Source organism: Stegodyphus dumicola, chromosome 1, assembly GCF_044657685.1.
Source record: "Stegodyphus dumicola isolate Sdum_Otavi_A_Nest chromosome 1, ASM4465768v1".
Taxonomy (NCBI): Eukaryota; Metazoa; Arthropoda; class Arachnida; order Araneae; family Eresidae; genus Stegodyphus; species Stegodyphus dumicola.
This window is the reverse complement of record NC_140768.1, coordinates 166,066,462-166,088,364: the sequence shown is the minus strand read 5'-3', so window position 1 is coordinate 166,088,364 and position 21,903 is coordinate 166,066,462. Positions and strand designations below refer to the sequence as shown.

The 21,903-nt window shown below is 32.2% G+C and overlaps 1 protein-coding gene across 1 annotated transcript in view; it reads right to left on the bottom strand.

Moving 5' to 3' along the window:
* Window positions 1–21,903, bottom strand: part of LOC118183609 (TBC1 domain family member 30-like) — a 111,328-nt gene that overhangs the window by 57,137 nt on the left and 32,288 nt on the right. Inside the window, exons 4-5 of the mRNA XM_085822980.1 lie at window positions 16,371–16,556; window positions 8,457–8,625 (exon numbers count right to left, since the gene is read on the bottom strand). Coding sequence (XP_085679106.1) covers window positions 8,457–8,625; window positions 16,371–16,556 — 355 coding nt within the window. The remainder of the gene's footprint in view (window positions 1–8,456; window positions 8,626–16,370; window positions 16,557–21,903) is intronic.

Genomic DNA, 21,903 nt, shown 5'->3' with positions numbered 1-21,903 from the left:
TTGGTCGTCCTACGCCAGAGCTTCGAGTAAAACCCGCACTTTTGAATAAGAATTCTACGTGTCCGTATTGGTGTTGATAATGCAATTTTGGTTTAGAATTCTCAAGAGTTATGTAATGGATACAGTGTATGAGGTGAGTGAAATAGTTAACGCATTTTATTGCATTTGACATTTCATTATTGCTACTATTTTTGTGATTAAAGTATTAGTAAAATCGAGAATTTAGAATATTTTCAAAATGTCAGATATAGAGAAAAAGCGGAAGAAAATTTTGAAAACACAGTTAACAAAATTTATTGAGAGAATAGATTATGATAACTTAGATAATGCTGTAGCTGAATTAATCTTAGAAAAATGTAAAATCTTTAAGGAAGATTTTAAATCTCTATTTAGAGAAATTTATATAAATTGTGATGATGAAAAAATATACACTTTAGTTGAGGAAGAACAGTCGATTTTAGAGAAATTTGAGGAGGTTCACTTAAAAATTATTCGTAATTTAAAGATTTACAAGGTCGTAAATGCAAATGGCGACAAACCTGTCGTACCTGAATCAATCTCTGAAAGTTTAAAGTTACCGAAATTATCTTTACCCACATTTAGCGGAAATTTAACTGAATGGATAACATTTAAAGATTTATTTAACGCTAGTGTTCGTAACAATTCAAATCTATCTGGAGCTCAAAAATTACAATATTTAAAGAGTTCTTTGAAAAATGATGCTTATCACATTATTCAGTCAATTCCCATAGCTGATCAAAATTTCAGTATTGCTTGGAATTTACTAGAAGAGAGATTTTCTAATAAAAGAGAACAGATATTTGCTTTTATTAAAAGAAATCTTAACGTTTCTCAAATACAAACGGAATCTGCATCCTCGATATTAAGTTTAGTAGATAACATAAACGAAATAACTCGCTCATTGGAAATATTAGATCAAAGGATAGATAGTTTTAGTGATACTTTGTTGTTGTATATTATTTTACAAAAACTTGATGTTTTGACAAAGTTGTGGTGGGAGCGTCAATTAAAAAAAGACGAAATACCAAGGTTGAATGACTTGATAGAATTTTTGAAAAATTATGCTAGAACATTACAGAACAGTAAACCTTTAATTAGTAAAACGCAAAAATCAGATAAACCAGTGTATAATAGGGTTACTTCTCTGATTTCTAATTCTACTTGCTTATTTTGTAAAGAAGATCATTTTTTATACAGGTGTTCTAATTTTTTAAATTTACCAGTGCAAAAACGAATAGAGTTTGTTAAGACTAATAAACTTTGTTTTAATTGCTTGTCTAATGTCCATAAAGCTAAAATGTGTAAGAGTGCAAATACCTGCAAGCATTGTTTTAAGCATCATCATAGCATTTTGCATTTAGAAAATAATTTCACACCAAAAAATGCATCTAGATTCCCTTCACCGGAAGCACAAGTGTTTGTTCCAAAATCGCAAATTAAACCAGAAAACAACTTGAGTGAGGTTTCTCCAACTGTTTGTGCAAACAACTATGAAAATAAACATTTTGGAGCTCATGCTAATGGTAAACGTAGTCATGTACTTTTGTGTACTGTTTTAATTAAGGTTCAAAACTCAAAAAATGAATTCATAAATTGTATATGTTTACTAGATTCAGGTAGTGAAAAATCATTTGTCAGAAAACAGCTATCAATTTAGGATTGAGCATAAAGGATTCGAAGATATTGGTGTCATGCTTAGGTACTTTCAATACAACTACTACTGGAGAAGTTGAGTTGTTGTTTACACTTCATTTTAATACTAATTACAGAATTTCAACGTCCGCTTACATAATAGACAAAATTACAGGAAACATTCCAAGTGTAACGTTACCTTTGAATTTATATGAAAGTTTCGAAGATTTAACTTTAGCAGATCCCACATTTCATGAATTGGGAGAAATTGATATTTTACTTGGAGTTAATGTATTCCTTACTTTAATCAATGGCGAGGTAATTAAAAGGGGCAAAAATCTTCCATTTGCATGTTGTTCTAAGTTAGGATGGGTAATTGCTGGAACTACACATTTTTAATTCCCAAACTGTAAGCAGGTTTCAGTCAATACGCTAAACGTAAACACGGAGGAATTAGTTAAATCATTTTGGGATTTGGAACAAATTCCCACATCGAAACCTTTAACTGAAGAGGAAAGATTGTGTGAAAATCATTTCGTGGAAAATCACGTGCGTAATGAAAATGGTCGTTACTCAGTAAAACTGCCATTCAAGCTTAAAAGAAATGAGTTAGGTAATTCCAGACCATCAGCCTTTCGCAACTTTCTTAGTCTAGAACAAAAATTAATAAACTCCTGAAGTATATCAACAGTATAAAGACTTCATGTCCGAATATTTATCACTTGGACACATGGAAGAATTATCCGATGATAATTTAGATAAAGTAAATTTTCATTATTATATACACCTCATCATCACGTGCTAAAAGAATCCAGTCTTACCACAAAACTATGCGTCGTTTTCAATGCTAATGCCAAAACTACATCAGGGATATCGCTTAATGACACGCTAATGAATGGTCCCAAGGTGCAAGATGACTTATTTACCATTCTTTTGATGTTTAGATGCTATCCCATAGCCATTACTAGTGACTTATTGAAAATGCATCGACAAGTTCAAATTCATGATGAAGATCGCAATTTCCAAAAAATATTTTGGAGAGATGATCCATCGAAGCCGATTAAAACTTACAGATTGTGCACAGTTACGTACGGCACTACTTCCGCTTCATACCTGGCTACTCGCGTACTCAAACAACTAACAATTGACGAAGGAGCTAAATTCCCAAAGGCAGCTGAAAAAATATTACACAATTGTTATATTGATGATGTCCTATTTGGTTCAGACACAGTAGAAGACGCAGTAGAGTTAATTTCACAACTGAGTGAACTTTTACAAAAAGGTGGCTTTCAATTGCATAAATGGTGTACAAATGATCGCTCAATTTTGGAAATTGCTTTGAGTGCTTGGAACTCAAATTCTTCGTGTACAGTAGTTGATACTAAATAAATAAAATTATTGGGTTTGGAGTGGTATCCAACGCAAGACGAGTTTACTTGTCACTTTGGAAATCTCGAAAACAGAGAGTGTTCTACTAAAAGAATAATTTTATCTTCTATTTTGAAAATCTTTGATCCACTTGGTTGGTTAGCACCTTTCATAGTTGCAGCAAAAATCTTGCTTCAAGATATATGGAAATTACAAATCTCGTGGGATGATCCCTTGCCAGATGAAATCAATCAAAGATGGAAAATCTACTGTGAAGATATCGCAAATTTTGAATGCATTCATATTCCTAGGAGAGTATTATTGCCCAAATCTACAAATGTAGAACTTCATTGTTTCTGTGACGCATCAGAGAAAGTTTACGCCGCAGTTATTTATTTAAAGTCTTCAAATCATTCTTCAGTTTCGGTGCAGCTACTAACATCAAAAACTCGTGTAGCTCCCCTGAAAGTAATCTCTATTCCTCGTTTAGAACTCTGCTCTGCAGTTCTATTAGTGCATTTGGTTCAAGCTGTGCAGAATTCATTACAAATTCATGTTGACGATATTTACGCATGGAGTGATTCAATGATAGTTTTGTCCTGGATACAATCAGAACCAACACGCTGGCAAACCTTCATAGCCAACCGCGTTTCAGAAATTCAATCAGTCTTACCTTCATCGCATTGGAATCACATAAAAGGAAAGGAGAATTTAACTGATTGCGCATCAAGAGGTCTTTTGCCTTCAGAGCTTTCTACTCATGACTTGTGGTGGACAGGTCCTCAGTGGCTTAATTCAAATAATATTCCGTTCTCTATCAACTTACCATTTTCAGAAGAGTCTTTAAGGGAACAACGGAAAAATATTTCTTGTTCAATTGGAACAGTCGCTTCGCAAATTCCAGTTCTTAATGAAGTTCCATCATTCTTGAAACTTAAAAGAATCATCACATGGTGTTTTTGGTTTGTGAATAATTCAGCTAAATCTACCGAAACAAGGATTAAGGGTTACCTTAAAACCGAAGAACTGCAATACGCTAGAAATGCAATTGTTAAAGTAGTTCAAATGGATGAGTTTTTTAATGAATATAATCTTCTGAAAAAGAATCAACCGTTAAACTCGAATAGTAAGATCCTTTCTTTGAACCCCTTTATCGATAAGAATGGACTTATACGCGTCGGAGGAAGATTAAAACAATCCAATATCGCGCAGGACAAAAAATATCCTATTTTGTTGCCCAAGAAACATTACATAACACAGATTATAGTGAATCATTTTCATATATCCCATCTTCATGCCGGCACCCTGCTATTGCTATCAGTAATTAGAAGAGAATATTGGATAATCCACGCTAGGTCAGTTCTAAGACAACAGATTTGGAAATGTGTGAAATGTCATCGTGTACGAGCTAAAACATCTACCCAGATAATGTCTGATTTACCATCGTCTAGAGTCGTTCCATCAAAGGTTTTCTCCAAAGTTGGAATTGACTACGCCGGGCCATTTCAAGTGAAGCCCAGGCAAGGTCGAGGAGTAAAACCAATGAAATGCTACATTTGTGTATTCGTGTGTTTTCCTACAAGAGCTATACATATTGAATTAGTAGGTAATCTTACATTAGAATCATTTATTGCCGCTTTGAAGCGCTTTGTATCTCGAAGAGGAAAACCAATGAAAGTTTTTCCTAGCTCAGATAATATTGTGCATATCGTGAAGATCAAAACTGCTAACGGAGTTTTCAAAAGGCCAATTCAAAAACTTAGTGTTTTGCCTATCAATGGTTAAGTATTTTTCCCTAAAGCATTATAACATTGTACTTTACTTTAACTATAATTAAGTTCCTGAATTGTATCAAGGCTTTTGTGCATCTGTTTTGAGAACAATTTAGTTTCATTGCATAATTTCATATTATGTTTTCTTGTGAATATTTTAATGATACATTTTTTCATAATTTAATATTGTTATGATAATTTCATTTTGTAAATGCTGTTTAGTTTAAAACGATGTTTCAATGCTGGGCGGAATGTTTCGGCCACCAGAGCTCTCTGCCTGTCTGTGAGAGATTACTTCACAATACGCAGATTGTATGCGCAGCTCGCATTTTGTTCTTGCATTCTTAAAACCGCTAATTGTAACTCTGTCGCTTTTACTTTGTGCTGTGTTGTGTTCGAAAGTTCAAACTACCGAATAAAGGTTAATTTACAGTCCACTCGCAGTGATGTATTCTTAGGTTTATTAATTTAAAGTTAAGATACCGCTTCGCTACAACATTCTTATGCAAAACTTTATGAAATTTTGCTGAGTTTTCAACAATTTCACAGTAAACATTTTTTTTCACTGTACATTTCAGAACACGATGCAACTGTAGATGAAAGTCTGGTAAGGGTAGATTAGGATGAATCCAATACATGCCAGTAAAATGATCTCACACTGGGATCAAGACATTTATGTTATGCAAGAATAAGACTCGATATATTTTTTCCAGTATTATTAAAACAGGAAAAGGCACAAAGCTTGAGAGTGATTTTGAGCATCTTGGTATGTCTAGTCGAGTGGTTATGTCACTGATGAAACCATTGCTAGGCAAAGGATGTTGTTGAACACCGATAATTATTATACATCTGCACAGCTGGTCGATGCATTGGTGCAACAATGTTCTTCTGACAGATATGGCACAGTGCATGCAATTAGGAAGGAGATGCCATCTAATTTTTAAAAAAATAAGAAAGGCGATGTTCTCGCTTTTCAATGTGGGAAAATTGACTGCTATAAAATGGCACGATAAAAAGGACATTTGCATGATTTCTTCAATCCATACTGCAGAAATAATTGATTTAGAAGATAAGAAAAAAAAAAAAAAATTGAAGCCAAAAGTAGTTCATGACTACAACACTAAGGGAGACGTTGATTAAGTTGATCAACATCTTACAGACTACCCATTTGCAAGAAAATGGGGTAAAAAAATATTACCAAAAGATATTTTTTCATCTCCCAGACCAGGCATTATGGACTGGTCTGGGAGATGAAATTCAGCAGGAGGTGCAAAAAATAATATGAACTATAGAATAGCAATTGTGGAACAAAATAAGCCAAATTTTCAGTTACCAGGAACAGACCAACCCGGTATAAGCTTGCAGGTCCACACTTTCCTAAGCACATTCCACCAATGGAAAAAAAAAATCTACTCCAACCAGACAGTGTTTTATATGCTATCGTAAAGCCAATGAAAAAGGGAAGAAGATATGACATGAGACACAAGTTTACTGACTGCAGTTTAAGACTGCAATATGGGCTTGTGTGCAGTATCGTGTTTTGGCATATATCATGCCGTAAAAGATTTGTGAAATTTGAATATTCAAAATCATATTGTTGTATTAACATTTGTTTATATTAAGGCTTCAAAATTTTGTTTAACTTGCCGTAATTGAATAATATATGTCTGTAATCCATTACTTTTTTATATATATTTCAAAATAGTAAATAGAATAGTTATTGCATTTAAAATTATATTTTTTCACTAAATAACCCATTTCTAACTTTTATATTGATATAGAGAAAACAATTAAACAGAGAAAAAACGTTTTCTGTATTCAATGCATTTTTCTGAAATATACACCACAGTTAAGGGGTTAAGAGTGAAGACAAAGGTTTTTATGCGAAAAGATGGAGTGCATTTTACACTTCCTCTAGCATTACATTCTGATCACCATATTGTTAAAAGTTTAATTATATGGAAACACCAAGAACTGGGGGATATGCCAGTGTACAGTATTTAATGTCAGCATTGCAAGATTATTGGATATTAAAAAGTAGGAAAATAGTCAAGAAAATCATAAAGACGTGTTCTGCTTGTAAAAGATACTATGAGAAACCTATGAATGTATCTGCAAGATTTTTAGCAGAAGATTGTGTTGGAGAACCTTTAGTTACTGAAGTCATTAGAGTAGACATTTGTGATTCCCTGCATTTAAGAAATGGATCTAAGAATTGGACAGTATTGTTTACTTGTGTCATTTATTAAGTTGTTCATATTAAGCAAGAAATATCATTTTCTAGGAATAGTTTTATTCTAGTGTTGAGAAGATTTATTGCGAGAAAAGGTCTCCCTAGAATTATCTATTTTGACAATGGAATAAATTTAGTGGGTACTGCTATGGAACTAAAACCAACTGACTGGTTCAGATTGCATGAATTCACACTGTTTAAGAGGATTACCTGGAAATTCAATCCACCATCAGCATTCTGGCAGGGTGGCTTTTGGGAGTGTCTAACAGACATGCTAAAAACATACTTAAGCATGCTTTAGGTATGCTTGTCTAGATTATGAAGACCTACACACAGTACTCTGTGATGCAGAAAATATCATGAACAGACCCTTGACCTACATGTTTGAACACAGCAATGATCTTATATCCTTAATTTATATAATGTAGAATGTTCTTACAGGAAATAAAAGCGGGAGTTCCAGATTTAGATCTAATCGATTCAAGCAAGGATAACAAGTGTTATGCTTATAGGCAAAGAATTAGAAAAAGCCCAGAAAATGATTTAGAATTGAATATTTAGGACAGTTGAAAGAATATTACAAGACTACAAAGAAATAAAATTAGGAGGAAGGGACTCGGAAACAACATGCTTCTTGGAAACAACAATGTGAAAAAAAAAAACAAATCATGCTTAGCCAAAGTGATTAAAATGTATCCTGCTAAAGATGGACAATCCCTAGAAAAAGAGACAATGAATGAACCTGTGACTTTAAAAATTGTTGAGCTTCAGTTATAAATCTCTGAATCTCAAAAGGGTGAGAGTATTGCAAATGTTCTCCCACCTCTGAAATTATGACCATAACTTTAATGAACTCTAAGTTTTAATTTCGAATTGCAGCCATGCAAAATATTTGAGTATAGTTTGTAAAATGCCAAAAAATATGCTTGTAACTTTAATGCTTTATTAGGTGTTTTCAAAATATTAGATCACTGTGAAATCTGATAAATTTAATATTTAAGCAAAGAAGATATTCATCATCTGAGGACCCATTTACAGAAATGGTAGAAGAAAAGTCAAGGTTGCTTTATTGAACATTCTGAAACAGCTACAATAAAAATTACATTTATTTCCTGTCACTTACAGCAACATATTCTGCAGAGGGAGACTTCTTTCAAATCACTAATACTTTGTGATCATTTTTAACTGTTAATTAATGTTTTCAAAAACAGTAAATATGAAGAGCATAAAACCAAACTTTAGAGTATAACAGAACAGACAACTTCTGCCATGTCTATTTTGCGAAAATTATAGATTAAAAAAAAAAAAATAAGATTTTTGCAGACGACAAAATGTTTACCTATTAATTTTCAAAAAAGGAATTTCCTTATCATTACATATACACACAGCTATACATGAAGCAAATTAAACAGTCATACATAAACACTTACCTGTATTAGTATCCTGAGTATTTGCTTGCAATTTGTCTAAATGAGCAGAAAGACTAGAGAGACGCAATCTAAGAAGATCTCGAAAAACTGCCATGTCAACTGACAAACCTCTTAAATGATTGGCAAAATAACTTTCAGGAAGTACTTCCTCAATTAAAAAAATCATCACCTGGTCATAAAATAACTATGTTAGTAATTAACATTAAAAAAATGCAAATTGATTACTAAAAGAAAAACCCAATTAAAATCAATAATCAAGAGACATTCAATAAAGTTTATTAATGAGTCATAAAATATTAACACACCAAGTTAAATACAGACTTTTTCTAACATTACTAAGAAACAATTCATGAAATGTTCTAAGATACACAATATATACCATCAGAAATTATTATCTTTTTGCCATAATACTATCGAAATTCATAATTTTTTTAATTGTTATATATTATAAATTAAACGTATTTTAATTTTATCAATTAGATATACAGTGGTGGAAAAAATTCTGGACACTTTTGGAAATTTTTATGTTTTTGAATTTTGTATGCTTATAGAAAACGTTACGTTTCGCAAAATGCAAACTTGTATATATCATTTTAAAGAGAATTTATTACTGAATTCAATACAAAACACAAAATTCAATTATTTGCTATACAAAAAAAGTTAAAAGATAATAGTTATCGATATACATTAGATAGTGATGATCGCAGTGAGTTATCAGTACTTAGTAGGGTACCCTTTATTTTTTATTACAGCTTCACATCGACGTTTAATTAAGCTGACAAGAGTTTTAAGCTCTTCTTTCGTTATTACATGATGCCAGGAAACTATTATAGCGACAATTAGTTCCCTTTTATTTGATGGGCGCCTCATTCGGACAAGAGTTTTCAAACAGTGCCACAAATTTTCGATAGGACTGAGGTCAGGACTGTTTACTGGCCATGACAACAATTTAATGCTCTTTGTACGAAACCACTCTTTCGATATTTTGGCCGTGTGGCAAGGAGCAGAATCCTGCTGAAAAATAAACGAAGCATTGTTGGGAAAGAGATCTCTGATGGAAGGTAGAAGTTTTGGTTCTAGAATAGTGTCAATGTATTTTCTGGCATTCAGTGTCCCATCGATGACATGAAGGTGACCAATACCATCTACTGACATGCATGACCAAATCATAACATTAACTGGGTTCTTCACAGTTGCTTGAATGCAGTCAGGATGTAGCTTTTCTCCTATTCTACGTCTTACATATTTTCGCCCATCACTATAACGATATCTTAGTTTCATCACTCCATGTAACTTTTGACCACTGATAATCTGTCCAATTAATGTGTCCTTTGCCCACTGTAGTCTTTTTTTTTCATTGCTGAAAATTAAGATAAGGCTTTTTTCATGGAATTCTATCTCTCAGTCCAACGTCTGTTAATCTTCTCCTGATTGTTCTTGAACTGACAGAAACACCACCATCATTCAGATCACTTCTGATGGCCACTGATGACATTTTTCTATCTTGGAGACAGTCTTTTTATTCTTCTGTCATCAATAGATGTGGTGCACCTTTTTCGGCGTTTTCCTTCTTTGTTTTTTATTGAATTTGTCTCCTGATATCGTAAACAAAATTTTAGGACTCCAGATGCAATCACTGAACGACCCACCTGTCTTGCAATTTCAGCATAGGAAAGACCACTTTCTCGTAACACAATAATATTACATCTTTTTCTAGGTGTCCAATCTACTCTTTTATTTGATGTCATTGCTTTTTGACTAACCATTAAAAATTTTTACAAAAATTCCTACTTTTAATTGCAGTGTATAAGAAACAGGTCCTCCTTCTACAGAACAGAGCAAAATAATGAATTGTTTCAAGTGTAAACATGATGTCAGCTTCTATTGGCAGTTACTAACATTTGATTGGTTCTCAGAACAAGAACAGTGATTGGCCAGGAAAGCTAGACATTACAAACCACTTCATAACTGTGTTTTTTATTTATATTAAAGTACATATAACTTTTTTTGTATTGCAAATAATTGAATTTTGTGTTTTGTATTGAATTCAGTAATAAATTCCGTTTAAAATGATATATACAAGTTTGCATTTTGCGAAACGTAACATTTTCTATAAGCATACAAATTTCAAAAACATAAAAATTTCCAAAAGTGTCCACAATTTTGGCCAACACTGTATTATTAAGTATATTTAAATTATCAGGCAGATGCACTCAATAATTGTTTTTTAATTATTGAGGTTGTTACAAAATTACACACTGATTATATTACAGTTGAAAAATATATTAAAGATATTATACTTTATCATATTGGCAACACTTTAAGAATTGGCAACTTGCAAGACGCTGTACACAATAAGTTTAAAATCTTAATGTTTCACTCAGTGGCAACACTTACCATGTAGATGATAAATGCATATTAATACATTATGAGCGGGGCAGGTATTTGTACCCATTGCGAAGATTGCCACTAAAAAGCGAGGCAGGTATTTGTACCCATTGCGAAGATTGCCACTTATAAGCGGGGCAGGTATTTGTACCCGTTGCAAGGATTGTCACTTATAAGCGGGACAGGTTGCCACTTTTTAAAATAAGTAATTTTAAGTGACACAAGGAAAAAATAATGTTTTATCAAATATATGACTACATCTCAAAGAACGTAAAGTGAGATTGAAAAAATTCTGTCTATCTATATTTTAACGAATAATATTCTTCACAGCCACATGTTTCCACAAATTCGTTTTATGCGATGTTGTATGTTTATAGTCTATTAATGGAGCAGCTCGTAGAAAGAGATACATGTAATGTTGATATTGTGTAGGCAGTTGATACCACCTTCAATTCAAAGACAATGGATTACAATAGTGATAGTGATGTATATGCAGATGACTTGTCGCAGATTTCAAGTGATGCGGAATTTCCTGATTTAGACAGTGAAAGTGACGAGGAATTATTTCGACCTAGAAGAAATCGAGTTTTGCCAATACCATCATCTAGCAACTCCGAAGACAGTGATGACGAAGTCAACAACATATGTCAAAGTCAACAACAACAATCGTCAACAACTGATAATGTACCAATTATTGAACAATTCCTCGGACAAAGTGGAGTTTTTATAATGCCAATAAATTCAGAAAGTGTAATAGATGTGGTTAAGCTATTTTTTGGAGATGACTCATTTGAATATATGACAACGGAAAACAATCGGTATCGCGAACAAAACCTAGATGCATTTCGAGACAGAGCAAAATCTGTGAAGTGGAAGGATGTGAATATGGTAGATTAAAAAAAAAATGCTCGGACTACTTCTCCTAATGGGACGAGTTCGTAAAGATACAAGAGACGAATATTGGTCTACAGATAAAACTATCCAAACTCCAATTTTTGCGGAAGTAATGAGCAGGGATAGATTTAGACAGATATGGTATGCGTGGCATTTCTCTAATAATGATGACAGAGATGGCCTGAAAAAAATCTGACCGATTATATCTTAGTTCTTACCTAAATTTCAAGAGGCTTATAAGGCAGAGAGAGAGTTATCACTGGATGAGAGCGTCATGCCATGGAGGGGCCGTTTGTCATTTAAAGTTTATAATGCAACAAAAATTTTACTTATAAGAATGGTGTGTGGAGCTAAAACAGGATACATTTGTAATTTTCGCATGTACTGTGATGAAGGAAGTCATTTGCAAGAAACGATTTTAAATCTGCTTGAACCCTATTCCAACTTATGGCATCACATATACATGGACAATCATTACAATAGTGTTGCGACTTGTGAATTACTTTTACAGAATAGTTTTCGGACTTGCGGCACTATTCAGGTAAACAGAGGCCTTCCCAGTTGTTTGAAAAATCCTAAACTAGCAAGGCGGGAATCTATATTTCGTCGCCGCCAGAATATTTTATTATAATGTTGGCAATCAAAAAGAACAGTCCGAATGATTTCAACTATACATTCAGCTGACATTGCGGAAAGCTATAATATTGACTGCGCAACAGAACAAAGAATTGGAAAGCCAATATGCGTAATTGATTATAATAAATACATGAAAGGTGTTGATTGCGCTGACGAATACTTATTATATTACTCGATTGTGCGTCATACAAAAAAATGAAAGAAACGAGCTGTAATGTTTTTTATCAATTGTTCATTATTTAATGCGTTTAGAGTTTTTAAAGCATTAAATCTACATTAAAAAAAAAGTATAAGATGTTTTTACATTATGTTGCAAAGGAATGGATTAGCGAAGCTCTTCCTAGCAATACAGATTATCCTGTACAAGGTACATCCGCTATGTCCAGCAGAAGTGATCCTCCAGGGAGATTATCAAAAGATCCCAAAAGGCATAAATTGGTTAAAATTACTACTGATGGAACAAAATTGAAACCTCAAAGAGAGTGTCACGCATGTGCCGCACATAAGGAAAAAGTTTAACGTGTTATATGTGTGAATTTTGTAAAGTTTTGCTGCATCGTGGAGATTGTTTCTTCAAATATCACACTCAAGAAAAATATTAGGAACTAGCTTTGACTACACCAAACTTTATAAACTAGTATATTGTCTTGTATACAAGGGTGTTTGTGGGACCCCAAAAAATCCCCTGAAACTTTTACGGACTTACTACCGACATTTTGGAGTTTCGAGAAGGGGGGGAGAGAAATGAAAAATTACAATTATGAAGTATTGAATGACCTAATTATAAAAGTTCAATGAATTACTTTTTTTGCAAAATTAATAACCATAAATTTTCAAACATATAAACTACTACATTTTATGTAAATATTTTAAATTACCTGAATTAATTCTTTAAAAAAAATTATCTAATTTCTGCTGCTTTTTTTTTTTTTTTTATTTTCTGATGTTTGAGGGCTTGTCTTTCTTTTGTGGTGAACTTCATAATTACAGGAAGGTTGACTTTTATTTTCCTCATTTACAGTTGAAGAAATTTCCTCGAGAACTGCACATGCAGAGGTAGAAGCAGTTTGCTTTTCTGCTAATGTAGAAGGTTTTTCAGAGACTTTTATAGGTGACTCATCTGAAATACATGTTTTTAAGTCCTCTTGATATGTTTTCCAACTTCTGTTCATATTCAGTAAAAGATCTTTGTGAATTGGATCAGTCATTGGATTTTTTTAGCCATATTTTTCACATGAGGTTTCTTTAGAAGCCATTAAATCATATTTAATAGTCTGCACTGCATCTAGGGAATCAATCTTAAGACAGGTTCTATAGTCAGTGACAAGTGTATCCATTAAGTTGAATGCACTTTCCACTAATGAGCCATGGAAGTAGCTAAAGCCGGCTTTGACCAATTTAGCCAATGTAGGATACTTATAATCATTTGTGAAATCATCTTTTAAATTAAAAACTTTAGACCAATATTTAACAATTGTACACTTGACTTGATTTTCACTTTCATCAGATGTGTAGAGCATTTCTTTGGTGATATCAATATCACTCTGGTATAACCTTATTTCAGCTTCTACTTTTGACTTTTCATTATCACTAAAAATATGAGACATAAAAGATGATAATTTTTCAAAAGCTAATATTGTACTGGTTTTACCTCTTAACTCTGGATCTAATGCTGTAAAACTAATTAGATATGAATTTTTAAGGGGGTAATTTCTGTTTCATATGCCGTGCTGTATTAGTATAAGCTTTCATCAGAGAAATTTGGAATTCTTTTGCTATTGGATGATTTTTTGATAATTTCTTCAGGAGAGTGGAAGCTTCTGCACCAGTAAATATTACTTTGCTAGGTAGATGGAATTCTGGATTTGTGACATCAACCTTTAATAAATCATTATAAGATGTGCACTCTATATTTTCTGGCTTCATAAAAAAAGAGAAAAATTTTGCCATCAATTTATAAATACTGGAATGTATTAAATGAAGCATGGTTTTTTTTTGTTTCAAATAATTTAATATATGTGTTGAACTCTGGTAATACTGCTGAATATAATGCCATATACAATAAAGTTTTGTTTTGCATAACAAATAACCCATTTAGTATTCTTTTTTTCCGAGCTAAAGCATCCTTTGCGAGTTGTTGGGAATGCAAGCAAGAATACACCCCTTCAACAATTTTTTTCTGAGCTGTAGAAATATTTCTTTTATTGTATACAGTTTCAACATAAGAAAAATAATCCCCTTTATCAGTTTTATCCAAGTAGTGAAAATAAAATACAATAAGAGCATCCCACAGATCTTTGATTCTTTCTAAAACACATAAAATGTACACCCACCTATGGTCTGGTCTCTTCAAGGGCTTAAGTTTTTTAATGGCAAGGGATTCACAGATTTTGAAAAAATTTTCTCTTTTACTGCAGCTTTTCATATCAAAATAGATGTCATCAAACAAATCTTCTAAGTATCTATCAAAACATGACGCAAATTTTTTTGCACAGTTATTAGCCGTGTGACATGTGTCACCATCAATATCTAATAAGTGGGGTGCTTTGTTTGATCGTAGTCTGGTTTCAACACTCCTTTTTTTTCCCACGCATGGTGTTACATGAGTCCATTAATACACTAATTAAGTTTGCCCATGGAATATTATCTTCAATAGTATTAACAACTGCTTTAAAAACAGCTTCTGAATTGCAAGATTCCATCTTTAGAGATGCAAAATGATGAACTACAACTTCATTTTGATTGTTGTCATAAAACTGCACCAATATTGCCAGTATACTTTCTTGAGCATTGCTAGTACTTTCATCCAAATTTAGAGAAAATGGAGTCTCCTTTAAAGTTTTAATGATATTTTCCTTAATAGTTTTTGCAAGCCCATATTTTATCTTATAACATGCAGTAGTCCTGGACATTTCCAACGAGTTTAGTGCCGTCTGATCACGGCTCAACTGTTTGCAGAGTTCAATTAAATTGGGAGCTACATTGAAAGAAAGAGAATTCTCGGTGATAAACGAAGTTATTAATACCTCTTGGTGTGCTTTTCTTGTCACTATATCCAATGGCCGAGCATCAGTCTCCAGTAAGTCATCAGTATTTTTTGAATTAGCATAATTACTTAAAGTCATTGAATGTCTAATGCACTTTGAATATTTTATGTGCGTCACAGTTTTAGAATGATTTGTGAAAGCCTTGAATCATGAGATAGTTGCTCATGATATCGGACCGCTCAAAATGTGTTAACATAATGTGACCGATCAAAAATTTTGAAGCCAGTTAGGATATTTGTAACATAAAAATATTTTTTATCTTGAAGATGTAATTGGAAATCTTCAATCCACAAATTTTATATTTAGCAAAGAACATTTAAGTAATAAGAAGTGACAATTTCGGCATTTCACACATTGCACAATTAAAATGCTACAAATTTCTCATAATATAATTTTATTCATTTGCCCTATATTTATACACAAATATGAAAGAAATTATTACTTTTATAATTTATTTTTCACTAAAACTGAATAGTGTATAAGTGTAATGTCAAATCACTAATATTTTGTTCATATCAGATAGGAATGCATTAGAGTAATTGCATGCTTTATTTTTCTTGAAGTCAGTACAGAAAGCAAAAGTATTTTGTATGAAATATATATTGTCATCAAAATGGACAATATGCTAAGCAAAATTTTGAAGAAAATCTTCAATACACAATCAACTAAATTCTAATTAATAAAATTTTCAAAACTTGCAATCAGCACAATTTTATATAATTATTACTACAAGAACTTCTTCATTCCTTTTCAGCAATATGATTTTTTACATTATCACTTCTTGATTTTAACTCAATCAAGAAGTGATACTGTACTTTTGCACATTAATCAGACATTTTCTATTCTGTTGATTTTACCATAGACTTAACAATGATTTTAAATCATTTAATGTTAAGTCATTACATTTTTATTTTACAGCCTATCAGCATCAATACATTAATGTACTCACTATTAAAGCATCTTCTTCTAACCATTCTACAACTTCTAAAATAATGGCGGCAAGCATATTAAATCCTTGGCAGTAACCAACATTAGGATTCCATCTTGCATATCCTAACAGAACTCTTTTCAAATGTGTCTGATTTTGTTCAGCTACATCTCCACTAAATGGACTACAACCTGTACGATGAAGATCCTGTAAAAAAATTAATAAATAAATAATATATATATGTTTATTTAAAGTAAGAAATTTAGAACTAATATTTCACAAAGACTAAAAATTTTAATTCATAGTTAATAAATTTCAAATAATCTTATAAATGCAACAAAGAATTTTAAAAATGTTAAAACCAAAACTTTTCAAACAAGCAAAACCCCATTTCAAAAAATTAATGAAGTTTAATGAAAAATGAACAAAAACAGAAGAGGAATTCAATTAATTTCAAGGTTAATTCGCCAAGGAAGAGGAACATTGAAATCAATTGAAATCTCTCTTCTACAAAAATCCTTGCTTTTCTCTATCCAGAATTAGCTGATGAACCATATCAATGTATTTTAACTATAATAGTTCAACCGAAAATTCTGGCCCTTTCCCAAAGCCAGGAAAAAACAAAGTAAATTCTAATTAGAATAATTAGAATTAGTATAGAATAATAATTAGAGAATTTAATAAAGATAATTCTATTTTATTAAAAGAATTGAAAACGAAAGTGAAAAAACAAAATACTTCAGTGATCTGCCAGCTTAATGCACAAAAATATTAGACATGTTTATATTTTGTTTTCAAAAGTATTATTTTCTAAATATATATATGGTGTCTTAGCAATTCGGTTACAAACTTTCAGGAAAGACAGAGCACACCTGAATTATGAAAAATCACATAGCAATGCATGGTTGGAAGCGCTTTCCTGGCATGATAATGAGACAACACAAAACACAAAAAACGAAGGGCATGAACAGTGTGAGAAAACATGTTTATTATGCTTAGTACAGCAGAAACCAAGAAATGAAAATAAAAACTGAACAGCAGTTGTCATCAAAGAAAGAATTAAATTTTATGACATTGAAAATAAGACCCCCAACCGTGATGCAGGCCTCATATCTCCGACGCATGGAAGATCTGATGTTCTGGAAAATATATCGCATATCTCGGACTTCCTGAGCAGCTGCCACGATGAAGGTAAAAAGTTCCTGAGCACTGTTAATGGGGGTTTTGTACACCAGTGTCTTGATGTACCTCCAGAGAAAGTAGTCAATGCAAGTGAGGTTTAGCCATCTTGCTAGCCAATGCATTGAACCACCCCTGCCAAACCAGTGTTAAGGATAAGGAGCATTCATATGGAGATGCCATCAAGGCTGTTAATGTATGCACAAATTTAACATTCCCAACATTTTAATAGACTGAGATTAATAAACATGTTTTCTCACACTGATTATATCTGTCCTTTGTGTTTTGTGTCATCACTACCATGCCAGGAAAGTGTTTCCGATCATGCATTGCAATGTAATTTTCCATCATCGAGGTGTACTCTATCTTTCGTGAAAGTTTGTAACAACTGTTGAAACACCCTGTATATATATATATATAGGGCGTTTCAACATTACTTATATATATATATGTAAAAATCACAATCTTTATTTTTTTACACATATCAAATCATCCTTTTTCAGACAAGATGTTTCCTAATTATATTTGAATACAGCAGTAAGTTGCATTTTGAAGTACAACGTCGTTTTAAGCAAGTAAGCGGCAGCAGCATACATAAAAAGCATCTTGCTGGCAGGAGAGCTTATGCGGAAAAGGGTAAGAGTTATACTACTTTCAGAGGAAGAAGATTGGGAGTGAGAAAGTTTCAGTTCAGAGTTTTGGTTTACAATTAATTTGACTGGACAAGAGGCATCTGCATTATAACGCTACGTAAGATAGGTTAAGTTTGAGGTCGCCAATTATTTTTTTGAAACAGCTATCATACTTTGTTATATCTTACACACACACACATATATATAAGTAAAAATAAATAGAATATATATATATATAATCATCTAAAGCACAATTTGTGTATTTATAATAAATTTATTTTCAAAGTTACTTTCTAAACATATCCTAATACATAATTTCTTGAATTCTTCAATGCACTTTCTTCCCCCACCCAACATCTCCAAAAAATACAGTACACTTTAAATTCACAGTTTTGTCCATTTTTTTTTTTAATGTATAGCTCAGCTTTCATTAAAAAAACATTCTTTTCACCTTGAACATCAATTCTGATGGTTCAAAAGGCAATGTATTATAGGATAATGAGAATGTATAAGGCTCAGAAGAAAATTTGACTCTGAAAGAGACTCTAATATTGTTTAAGATCCAGATCAACAATACTGAGATACCGATCTACAATACTGAAATTCAGATAAGTAATAAATTACATACACATTGATAGACAGGTATTATTAGTGTTATCAAATAGAATTCTTTATAATAAAATATTTACTAGACATATTTTAACATTATATTTTGTTTATTTAATTTTTCTAGAAAGAAAGAAGCATTCTTTTCGTTAAAAATAAAGTAGAAAAAAGTAAATTCCTGCTTGCTTATATTTTACAAAATAAAACAAAGTGATAATAGAAACATATATATCTAACTTCAGAATAAATTTTTAATAAATTTAATAATTATCATTAGAGATATATTTTTCACATTTGCATTTATTTTTTTTAATTCTTAATTAGTTAATATTATAAGCAATGACACAGCAATACTTAACAGAATTATTGTAATTTATTATTTTACTTCTAACAGGTCACCATTTACTAATGGACTAGGTAAAATTACACCATTTAATTTAAAACTGAATTTTGACAAAACTTTATAGAATTACACCTATTTTCAAAACCGAAATGATTATTAGTACGCTTAATGTTACTATAGTGCAAATATTTCAATTAAAATTGGTTTAAGAATAACAATTCTTCATGTCAAAAAATGCACTGAACAAATTGAATAATTTAATTTTCATTAAAAGGGCAGATAAAAAGTTCTAATATTTTTATTCTTTTAATTTAGGAACAACAACCAACTCTCTTTAGTGCAACCACTCTTGGTTCCGAAAGATTTTGATCTTCCCTGAAGACAGTCAACTAAGAGAACTGATGCTTATTGATGTTCTGAAATGCCGATCACTTTCAGAGATGTCCACCAGCATTCAAGCAGTATAGCCATTGATTACAGATAATTCAATCCAGGTTCAAATTGCAATTAATGAGCCAGCTGCATGGGACTTTTTTTTTTTTTTCAGTTTCCCCATGTGCAATATGAATGCGAGTCAGTTTTCTTTAGAGCAGTGATCGCCAAACTGTCGATCATGACCTACTCATAGGGTAACTCAACTAACGCTCAAGTTGGCTAACCATTCCTCTTTTGAGCTGACGCTGATGACAACTGTCATTCTCAGCCTCATGGTTGATTGTATATGCATGAAGTTGAGCACATTATGTGTTTCGTGTTTATCTTAGACATTTGCTAACATGGATAGTTTGATTTATGCAAGCTAGGTCTGTTCTAACGATGGCGTGTTCAAGCAAAAAGCAAAGAACTTATCACTTTCATTCGGAATGGGAAATCAATTACTTCTTTACCCAGATAACAGACAAATGTGTGTATTTATGGTGCTATACAAATGTATCAGTTTGTAAGAAAGTAATGAATTCAACAAACGCTTCCAAGATTTCAAAAGGATTTCAATTGTTTGTCAAATCGCTTTTTTAGAGATCAATGTTGAAGAGTTCTGTACTTGTGTAATGGAGTATTTTGATTTTTCAAGAACACAATCAGGCAGTGGAGTTGGTATTGATTGATTCTCAAGATGACTTATGTGTAAAATCGCTTTCTCCAAGCCCTGAAAATATTTGGCTTCTTGATCCTAAAAAAAAAAAAAAAAAAAAAAAAAAAAAAAAAAATATATATATATATATATATATATATATATATATATATATACACAATTTTCGTCTAGGTTTGTCTCAAATCGAAGGCAATATTTAGCTCTACATATCTGTGTGAGATTTCTTTTTCCAGTATGAAATTTATCAAAAATAAGTACAAAAACAGACTCACTGATAAACACTTAAACAACTGTATTATAATGGCAGCCACTATCTATTTTCCCAACACTAAAAAACTTGTTGATGACAAAAAGGAGTTCCATGCTTCTCATTAAAGTTAATAAGTCTGATAACAAAAAATCTGTCATATTTGTTATTTATTACTAACTACACTACTTAAACTTCTTTCTTATGTACAATTCAATGCCAGTTTCTTTTCGTTATATACATTTTAATTAAAACTAATTTCATATTTATTAGAAATGTAAGTTTATAGGCAGTTAACAAATCTAAGATTGATTTTTTTTAATTGGTAGTTCATAGTAGGATGTAAAAGCTGTACAGTAACTTAGAAGCTTCATAAGTTTGGCAAACCACTGCTTTAGAGTTTTTCATGAAGACATCTCTTCCTTTATGCAGATAGCAACTGTATGCTTTGTTATGATGCTTTTGGTTGGTAGTTCATAGTAGGATGTAAAAGCTGTACAGTAATTCAGAAGACAAACAACAAAAATCAGCGTTATATTTATAAATTTCCACAGGACTAGTTTCGATGGTTTTACCGAACCACCATCCTCAGCTGCAAAACCGCAAATGAACAAGATAGGAAAAAATGATTAGATAAGATAAGAAAGGCCTGGACAAGAATAAGCGAGTGGCGCCATCTGTTGGTGAAACCAGAACTAAAACATAATTTCTTTAAAGGCCGAAGGCAAATTTGGATTGGAATTAGGATCGTTAACTACAACAGAAAGATTTTTATGAATGTGAAATGCCTCTAGAAAATCCAGTTCTCCAATGGAAGATGTTTTTTGAATAATTTTGGCAGCAGAAAAATTGAAAGTGTGATTTTTGGACCAACAATGTTGCACAACAGAAGACTTCTGTGTTTCCTTTTTTCTAACATATGCCTCATGTTCCTTGACGCGAAATTTTAAGGCTCTCTTAGTTTGGCCAATGTAAATTAAACCACACTGGCATGCATTTTGTTGCACATATTTTGCAGAAATTTAACTTTCGGGTATGAATTCCTGGGGTATTTATAGGATTCCTTGCCAGTGTGGTTTAATTTACATTGGCCAAACTAAGAGAGCCTTAAAATTTTGTGTCAAGGAACATGAGGCATATGTTAGAAAAAGAGGAAACACAGAAGTCTTCTTTTGCGCAACATTGTTGGTCCGAAAATCACACTTTTTCTGCTGCCAAAATTATTCAAAAAACATCTTCCATTGGAGAACTGGATTTTCTAGAGGCATTTCACATTCATAAAAATCTTTCTGTTCTAGTTAACGATCCTAATTCCAATCCAAATTTGCCTTCGGCCTTTAAAGAAATTATGTTTTAGTTTTGGTTTCACCAACAGATGCCGCCACTTGCTTGTTCTTGTCCAGGCCTTTCTTATCTTATCTAATCATTTTTTCCTATCTTGTTCATTTGCGGTT